General features: G+C 41.6%; 1 protein-coding gene across 1 annotated transcript; it reads left to right on the top strand.

Annotated features, from left to right (window-relative positions):
- Positions 1-666: 666 nt before the first annotated feature.
- Mrps30 (mitochondrial ribosomal protein S30) lies at positions 667-7,817 on the top strand. Its single transcript, XM_021180435.1, has 5 exons — positions 667-1,255; positions 2,523-2,668; positions 3,247-3,352; positions 5,099-5,275; positions 7,415-7,817. Exons 1-5 carry the CDS (start codon positions 679-681, stop codon positions 7,729-7,731), a joined length of 1,323 nt encoding a protein of 440 aa, XP_021036094.1. The 5' UTR covers positions 667-678; the 3' UTR covers positions 7,732-7,817.
- Positions 7,818-9,629: the final 1,812 nt, after the last annotated feature.

Genomic DNA, 9,629 nt, shown 5'->3' with positions numbered 1-9,629 from the left:
AAAGTTTAGTCGCGTTCACAGGTAAGTGATGCTGATATAATTTTTATAATTAGCAAGAATAAGTAAAGACATGTTGTATTTCGTAAAATTCTAGTTCTAAAGGTAGTGGAGGGTAACGGACTATATGAGGTACACAAATGAAGTTAGAACTGTACGGATTTTAAGTTTCTCTTTGGAGGATATTTCTTTTTGTTTGTTTTATTTTGGTTTGGTTTTTTTTCGAGACAGGTTTCTCTGTATAGCCCTGGCTGTCCTGGAAGTCACTTTGTAGACCAGGCTGGCCTCGAACTCAGAAATCTGCCTGTCTCTGCCTCCCAAGTGCTTGGATTAAAGGCATGCGCCACCACCGCCCGGCTGGAGGATATTTCTAAATGTTTGCGTGTGAAAAAAAAAATGCGAGTCCCTAAAACATCCTACGAGCAAGGGCTTTAACGGTTTCATTCTTCAGAGCATAACCGGTTTAAAAGTATCTGGGGCAAGCGAATTCTTATCGCAGACAAATACTCAAAAAGAACACAACAAACTTCAAGGAGCAAGCTGATTGGTTGCAAACTGGATGACACAACGCACCACAGGTGCTCAGAGCATCCGCCTCCAAGAAGCGATTGGTCCCTACGGAAAGCGAGCAGGAACAATTCCTGCCAGTAGATCTCAAGTTCCGGGTCGCGGCGGGCAAAGATGGCGGCGGCCAGGTATTGGAAGCTGGTGTCCCGCGGCCGGGGATTGTCCCAGAATGCCGCTGCTAAGGCGTCCGCTACGGCCCCGGAGGTGAGAGACCTGGAGGTCGTGGCGACGCCCGTCGCGCGGTACCCGCCGATCGTGGCTTCCATGACCGCCGATAGCAAAGCGGCGCGGCAGCGGCGGGTGCAGCGCTGGCAGGCGACGGTGCACGCGGCCCCGTCGGTGGACGAGAAGATACGGATTCTCACCAAGATGCAGTTCAAGAAGTACGTGGTGCATCCGCAGATCCCCGCCTTGAACGCCGACCGCTGGTACCAGAGCTTCACCAAGACCGTGTTTGTCTCGGGCCTCCCGTCCGCCCCGGCGCTGTCGCCGTCCTCGCTCGACCTCCCCGCCCTGCGCGCCGCCGTGTGCGACTGCATCTTGCAGGAGCAGGTCTACGTGCGGCGCCGCCAGCCCCGCTCCCACTTCGATCGTCGCCAGGCCCTCGCCTCTTCCATCCTGGACCAGGTAGTGAGGACGCTCGTGAACCTGCTCGCTCCACTCAACCCTGTCCTGAGCACTGCCGCTCTCGGTGAGCTTGGAACTCCCACCCTGAACGGGGGAAGTGGGGACGCCGTCGGCCAAGCTTTCCTGCAGGTTCAGTAGCACTCAGTGAGTTAGGACTTTCGGACCAAGTTTCAGGCGGCCGGCCCTCCTAAGGACTACTTGTTAAAGTTTAGACTCACCCGAAGCTCATCACGTTTCCATGCTTTGATCAGGTTTTGTGTCTGAGCAGCCAAAAGTTTCTAAGAGACTAGTAGAGAGTGTAACCAACTTGAAGGTTGTCTTTTGACCGCTCCACACGAAAGCTGGGTCACCATAGGTAAAACATCAACCTCTCTTACTTTGCCTTAGTATCAAGATGAAAATTACAGTAATACTGTTTGGCCCTAGAATGGCAAAAGGTAAATAAGATATTATCAGCGTTACTAACATTTTCTTAGCATTTACTGTGTGTCGATCCCTTTCCCAAATGTTCTAAATGCCACCTACTTAATCCTCATAGTAACAGAGTACATATCATGAATTCATTTTATAAATGAAGAGTGAAAAAGGCACACGGTAAGTGTTGCTGCCTTCGGGCCCAACATCTGGTAGGTTGAGGGGTCAAGATTTGGTCCCAGTAAACAGAAATTTTCGTTCAGTGTGGACGTGAAAAAGAATGTATGTATGTTTTTGTTTGGTTTTGATGGGGTGGTAGTACAGGGGGTTGAGTTACACCCCAGCTGATAATGTTTTTGTAATCCGTTCATGTCTGTGATTCAGAAGGTGTCTTAGTAGTTATTGAATTAATTCTACCATGGCTGTAGATGTGTTCTAAACTGAATCTTATAGTGTCTGTATTACTTTCCTTCCTTGTGTGTACAGGAAAAGCAGTGTGTTAGGAAGGTAGAGGAATTTTAGACTATTTGCGATTGGTGGCTTAGAAAACTTAACCTTGTTCAGATGAAATTAAGTTCATCTTGTATAAAATGGCAGTGATGAGAATTGTATGTACCTTTTAGACTGGTAGTAAACGTAGTACTGATCAGTTCTCGTCTTATTCCGGTGCGTGGTTGCTGTTCATTTTAGCATCTTTAGTTTTAACTAAGTAACCGTGTCAGTTACAGCGGGGAGCAAAATGAAGTTTTCGAGTACTGTATTTGAGACATAATGGATAAAGCATGAAACTCAGATTCTTAGATTCTCTGTTTTAATATGTATATATCTTAGACATGCTGTCCATCACATGTTTATGACTACGTAACTAATAACCAATTTTCTCTAAATAATAAAGAAAAATTTGCATCTCTTGATAGATTGTAAACGCTCTGTTGACTTTTACTGGTTGCGTGGTGAAGAACGCATTCCTGCTGGTCATCGAAAAGGCCATATTGATGCTTTACGCTACCAAATAAATGACAAACCACACAACCAGATTCGAATATCTAAGCAACTCCCAGAGGTAAGAGTTTTGTATCTGTTGGCATCTGGTGTGAGCATTGCCAAAAGGCAATCAGGTAACTGGTTGACTATGGTGAGGTATGTTGGTAGATTTCTTGCCTTCCATGTTTGTTCATGATGGCAACTTCTCTGGAAGTCTTTTTCAACTCTCTGGTTTGGAATGTTATGTTCTACCAAGATGAAGTAGGTAAGGCATCAATGTGGTAAAATCAATTTATGATTGTTTATTATAGCAGGATTTCTAAAAACTTTCTACATATGACCACTTTAGTCCTATCAACAGATATTAGTGCAGGTGAGCTCTTCTGTTTTGACAGTGTTGTCTGAAACACTCCAGAAGTCAGAGCATTTCAGATTTAGCATTTGATTTAGGAATGCCCGTCTTGCAGGCTCTGAATATTCCCAATTTTGGAAACACGAAGTTTGAAACACTTCAGACTTTAGGTTCAGAGATACTCAATTTGTATAATAAGATTATTTTGTAAAGAATAACTCATTGAAAAAGTTTAAAGGTAAGCTATTGTAAATGAGGTGGATACAGTGTTTCTGACTTCCCTGTCTGTTTTTTAATTCTTCAAGTTTGTGCCATTGGATTACTCCATCCCTACAGAAATCCCTGTTATGAAATGTAAACCAGACAAGCTTCCATTGTTCAAACGGCAGTATGAAAACAGCATATTTACTGGTAAGTTTCTCTTTACATTTTGACCCATAGAAGATATATGGGGAAGTTTAACTTTGAATTATTATATATATATATATATTTTTTTTTTTTTCCTGGTGGAGATAGGGTTTCTGTGTCTTAGTTAGCCCTGACTGGCCCTGAAGCTGGGGCAGGAGCCCCCTTGCCTCCTCCCTTCCTACTGTAGGATGGTATGTTGCCACACCTAGCTCAGTTTCAATTCTTAAAGACTCAGTAGGTTAATTGGCTATGAGCAATACCGTTCATAATCTGAAGGTATTATAACATGAATGAAAATTGGAGAGAAATTTAGCTCTTAATTTGAAAGTTTTGTGTTTGCTGCATGATGTAGGGTCATGAGTGGCCTTCCATTGACGCATCCTGCTCATTCTACACATCGTAGGAACATTAGGAGGTCAAGCACTTGTAGGCCCTCACACACCTTGATGTTCTCAACAAAGGCCTTCAGGAGGCATTGTCATAGTCCTCCAGGCCATTGTGTTAGTGCTTTCTCAGTCACTTAGTCTTAGTGACTGGGAATTGTTTTAAAACTGTTCTAGCAATGAAGTGGAGTGTGTCTGCATTTCATGAGAGCTCTAGCAATGAAATTGAGGGTGTCTGCATTTCATGAGAGATCTAGCAATGAAGTGGAGTGTGCCTGCATTTCATGAGAGCTCTAGCAATGAAATCGAGTGTGTCTGCATTTCATGAGAGCTCTAGCAATGAAGTGGAGTGTGCCTGCATTTCATGAGAGCTCTAGCAATGAAATTGAGTGTGCCTGCATTTCATGAGAGCTCTAGCAATGAAATCGAGTGTGTCTGCATTTCATGAGAGCTGGACTGCCAGTCCTTTCCGCCTTTGCCTTGCACTTCCTTTTCTGTCCGACGTTTACCCACTGGTCTTGTTTGTTTCTCTTTCTGCCTTTGCTTGTTCTTACTCTTTCCTGTCTTTGCCCCTGGCTGGCTTAACACTCGTTGTGGAGTAATGGATGGCCTTGAAACTGCAGATCCTCCTGCCCCCAGATCCCCGTTGCTAAGGTTAGGGGCAGGGCATGCACCCCTGTGCTGACATCATCTCTGTTCAGACTCAAATCAGAGCTTCCTGTGTTCTAGGCAAATGCTACCCACTAAGATAATGACTTTCTTTACTTAGAAATATAAAAACGTTCTTTTTTTAAAAAATGAACAAAAATACTATTCTTACACTCATTGTAATTTTACTTGTTACATTAATTGTTGTTTTACGTGTTTTTGTGAATGTGTGTGCATAATATGCATGTGGGTGTGCAAGTGCTGCAGAGCACTTGTGGTCAGAGATCGCCTTTGTGCAACCCATTCTTCTTTCTGCAGTGTGGGTTTCAGAAACTCACCGCAAGTCATTAGGGTTGCCCAGCCAGTGCTTTTGCCTCCTGAGCCTTCCTAAAGTGCACCTCTGAGGGATACTGCAGTTGTAGCTCTTCATAATGACTGAGAGGGATTGGTGGAGTTAAGTCATGGAAGTTTATAAATGCCTTTTATGTGTATCTTCCTGGCTTATTTTGTGCCCTTGTTATCAGGTTGGGACATTGTTTTTAAGTAACTACTATAGTCAATTAAAAATATGTAAGGCTATTCAGTCTATTTATGTCTTCCGAGTATGAAACATATGTTCCAAGAAGAAAGATATGCTTGAAACAAATGCTAAAGTATGTGCCAGTAGACTTCTGCATACTCTCATTTCATCTGAAATGTTTTTATCGCTTCCCATTAGGCTCAAAAACAGCAGATCCATGTTGTTATGGCCATACCCAGTTCCATCTGATACCTGACAGACTGAAAAGGGACAGGCTGATAAGACAGAACCAAGCTGAGCAGGTAGAAGCTGTCTTCAGAGCTAATGCCATTGCAAGTCTTTTTGCTTGGACCGGAGCACAAGCTATGTACCAAGGTAAGCCCAATGTGGTGGCCGTTTTCACTCTTGAAAGTATAACATGTTGAGGATGGAATTATTAAGATTTTTTTTCTTTAGGTAAAAACAGATCTTGGATCTGAACATTTTAATATATAATGCTGTTATTTAGAAATCTGTAATGAAGTAAATTACATTTGAAATTTGCAAGTACACATGAGTAATCTTCTTGATCTTTTACTGTGATTACTTCCTGTGTGAATATATTAATTTCTAGTGTTTTTTACAAACATTTAAAAAAAGACTACTAGTGATTAAGTAAAATCTTTGTAGGTTTCCACCCTTTTTAAAATTCTTGAGTTAGGAGAGAAAATGACCCCGAAGTGAAGACTGATTGGGAATCTTTCTATTCAGTAGATGCAAGTTCATCCAGCAGAGGGCCATGGCATGCATGTGGAGGTCACAGGGCATCACCTCTTTGTGGGCCCAGGAGTTGTACTTGGGTCTCCAGAATGCTGCCACTGAGTCATCTCGCCAGCCCTTGAATGCATTTTATGGTAGAGTTGTTACTGTTGGAGACAGTGTTGAATGACACACGCCTGTCTCCCCTAGAGCTTTGATTACAGTGGAAATCAAAAGATAATTATGTACTATTTACAAAGTGGTGATGTTATGGAAAAGTATACCAGCATTTAGGCAAAATCTATTTGAATGGAGTGATTTTAGAAAGATGGAATTGACTGTTTCAGAAACCTGAATGGTGGTGAGCTATTCATGCAGACTCTAGAAGACACATTGAGATAATAACAGCCTAGTGGCTGTTTGAGGAGTAGTCCAAATAAGTCGCTGTAATGAGGACAGACTTTTGCAGTATGTATGGACACCATAGGTGCAGGTGACTAGTAAAGGATGGGAGGATGCTATGAAATGATGTAGCAGAAGGTAGAAGATATAGCATGTAGGTCTTTATTTTCCTAGGCTGGAGTTCTGACCAAGGACTAGTACCTCCCAAGCCAATCTTCTGTCAAAGGGCTATAATCTTCATCTTCCTATTCTTTCAGAGCCTAAAATTACAAAATATGAACTAGACTAATCCTGTAATAACCCGGAAGGAATTTGATATAGATTGTTCATAGTGGAGTCCTCCTTTTCATTGGCAGATATGCATTTCCAACTTATGCTTTTCTTGCTGGCTTACATTTCTTTAATAGGAGTGGAAGGTGGCAATAGGTAGGGTGAGGAAGGGTACATGGTACACAGTGGCACTGTGTGTGTGCTTGTGAATGACAAACTGTTACCTAGTGCCTTTGAGAAGTAATGTGTTAGATCTCTCCACTGAGAATTTAGTATAAATATACATGTGGAGAAGTTATGTGGATCCCGGCCTTCGTGGTATTCAAGAATATTTAACCAGCCAAACAGAACAAAAATCAGCCAGAGAACTGGAGTAGATAAGGTATTAAGGTATCTTGTGACCTTATGACCTGAGACACCAGAGGCAATGACGGCAACTTTTAAAACTTTTTTTTTTTTTTTTTGGTTTTTTCGAGACAGGGTTTCTCTGTATGGCCCTGGCTGTCCTGGTAGTCACTTTGTAGACCAGGCTGGCCTCGAACTCAGAAATCCACCTGCCTCTGCCTCCTGAGTGCTGGGATTAAAGGTGTGTGCCACCACACTTGGCTTCTTAAAACCTCTTTTAACACCTTCAAATGACTCTGGTTATCCAAAGGCGTGGTGTTAAAACCATAGAAAGCTAGGCCTTTCCTTATGATTTTGAGAGCTTGTGTATGTATCTGTATTTAGTGAAATAAATGGTCATAATGAATATTAGGTTTTATGTGGTGCTAGTGTGGACATTTTTTGAGCATACTCTAAGTCATTAAGTTAATACCAGTAGCAGGATGCTTCCTGTAGGCAAAGCTTCTCATAACTAAGTGAGTGCTAGAAGCTACTGAAGAATCGGTTTGTAGAAAAGGATGGATCCATAAGTCCAGGGACGCTAGAAGCAAGGAAACATTGATACAGCAATAGAATATAGAGTTCATGAAAAAAGCAGGGAAATTGGGAGTCAGGGATTTGGTGGGTCAGGGTTTCCAGAGATCTTCCTACCCTCCAGAGTATTCTGTTTGGATAACATTTATCAATGTGTACACATGCCAACATTGTTTTCTTCTACAGGGTTCTGGAGTGAAGCAGATGTTACTCGACCTTTTGTCTCCCAGGCTGTGATCACAGACGGAAAATACTTTTCTTTTTTCTGCTACCAGTTAAATACTTTGGCACTGACTGTCCAAGCTGATCAAAATAACCCCCGTAAAAATATATGTTGGGGGACCCAGAGTAAGCCTCTTTATGAGACCGTGGAAGATAATGATGTGAAAGGCTTTGATGATAGTACTCTCCTGCAGATAGTTCACTTCCTACTAAATAAACCAAGAGAAGACGGAGCACAGCTGTTGGCAAGCCAGGAGAAGGAACTTGATCTGGGACCTTGACGAGATTTAAGTTTCACCAGAGGAACAATAAAATCATTTAAAGATTGAGTAACTGTCTGTCATTAAACACATTGGTCTTTGAAAAACCAGATTTCTTATGTTGACCTGTCATTAAACCTTGCGTTCTGGTCAATTTCTTTACTGAAAGATTTAGTTTTAGATGTAAAGATGGTGACCTCCACACATTTGCTTCCCCACCCCCACCCCATATGTGTCTGTCTCTCTAAATATATGTTTAAAAAGAAAAAAAACTATATTTGTATATCGCTAATAACAGCATTGAGCTATCTTTCATAGCTTGCTATTTTGTGTCATTTAAAAGGCAATACAGTGGGGTGCTAGAGAGAAAGTTCTTGCTTTTCCACAGAGTCTGGTTTTGATCGCAGCCCTTAACTTATATGTGGCTTACAACCCTCTATGTCCTGATCCAGTGCCCTCGTCTGACCTCTGAGGCACCAGGCACACACATGGTGCATAGACACATGTGTGCAAAACACTCGTACACCTAAAATTAAATACATTGAATGTGAGTTTCATGTTCTTTTAAATTGTTAATAACGAGAGTTTTAGAGCATTCTTCAAACAGGGCTGTTTTGCACCAGCTACATGAAGGCTTTTAAATAAAATGTTTGATCTTTATTTTAAAAGGAATGAAAAATGGAAAATATGAGTAGGCTATAGTGGCAGCATCTTTTTAATCCAGCCCAGTGAATGTTTAGGGGCATTTGTAAGTGATCCATCCTGCGGGGGACAAAATGAGGCCGCCCTTACTGACCCGGCTCTGCTGCTTTGCTGATCCACTGGAAGAGTCTAGAATCAGATACAGGCATTTAATATAAGTTGGATGGATGTGAGTTAATTACCAGTTCCTTTAGCTTGAAGTCTGACATCACTTGTTTATGTATTTTACGGTTTATTTTTTTTGTGTGGTTTGGTGTTTTCCTGAATGTCAATGTACATTGTGGGTGCAGTGCCTGTAGAGACCAGGAGAGGGCAGCAGAACCCTGGAGTTACTGGTAGAGCTATACAGGTTGGGTCCTGGGAATCAAACTAGGTGTTCTGGAAGAGCAACCAGTGTTCTTAATCACTGAGCCCTCTCTCCAGCCCACATATTTTATATCAGCACATTTAGTTCTTTATGTAGTTCTTCACACATTTCTTACTTGACATTTTATAAAATTGTGAGTAGGGTAAAAAGCTCATTCACTAACTGGCTAGTTTTTGTACTTCATTCTTAGGAGGCCTAGTACCTTATGTCCAGTCTAACTTGGTTTTCTCTGACCTTGCTTACCAACGTAGGTAGAAATAAGCTTTTGTGTTTTATTGTTTTATTCTGTGTTTTATTTTATTTAGCACGTCACACGCTTTTTCTGGCTTTGATGATTACTTCATAAATAAGCCTAGATTGCCTTGATTGAACACATCCCTGGCTTCCCTCCTATGTTGTTGATAATTCTTTTAACAACCACCCCCCNCCCCCCCCCCCGCCCCCGCTGTTCTACCTTCAAATATTGACATACCTCCAAATTTTATTCTGGTCTTTGTTCTTTTAGTCCCCCCTAGGTGGCATCAGATGGCAGGGACTTTGATATCAACACATTCAAAATTAGTGCTTGCCTTCAATCTTATCTTAACTTCGAGTATAATTAAGCCAGTCTGAGGGAGTAAGCTTTTAGATGATTTTCTCCATAACTTTCCAGTTCTCTCAGGAAAAATATTTTTGTAATCAGGACAATAATTATTTTAGTAAGAAACAATTATTATTTTAAATATTTAAAATAATTACTTTAGTAAGAAAGTAAGGTGTAGAAATACCCTCCTTTAATTTGAAGGCGAGAGCAATTCAAGGCTAGCCTTAGCTACGTGCACCTCTGAAACAGATTTGTTGGGTAAACGTC

This window comes from Mus caroli, chromosome 13 (genome assembly GCF_900094665.2).
Source record: "Mus caroli chromosome 13, CAROLI_EIJ_v1.1, whole genome shotgun sequence".
NCBI classification, from domain to species: Eukaryota; Metazoa; Chordata; class Mammalia; order Rodentia; family Muridae; genus Mus; species Mus caroli.
Note: the sequence above shows the minus strand (reverse complement) of the source record. Positions and strands in the feature narration are given on the sequence as shown.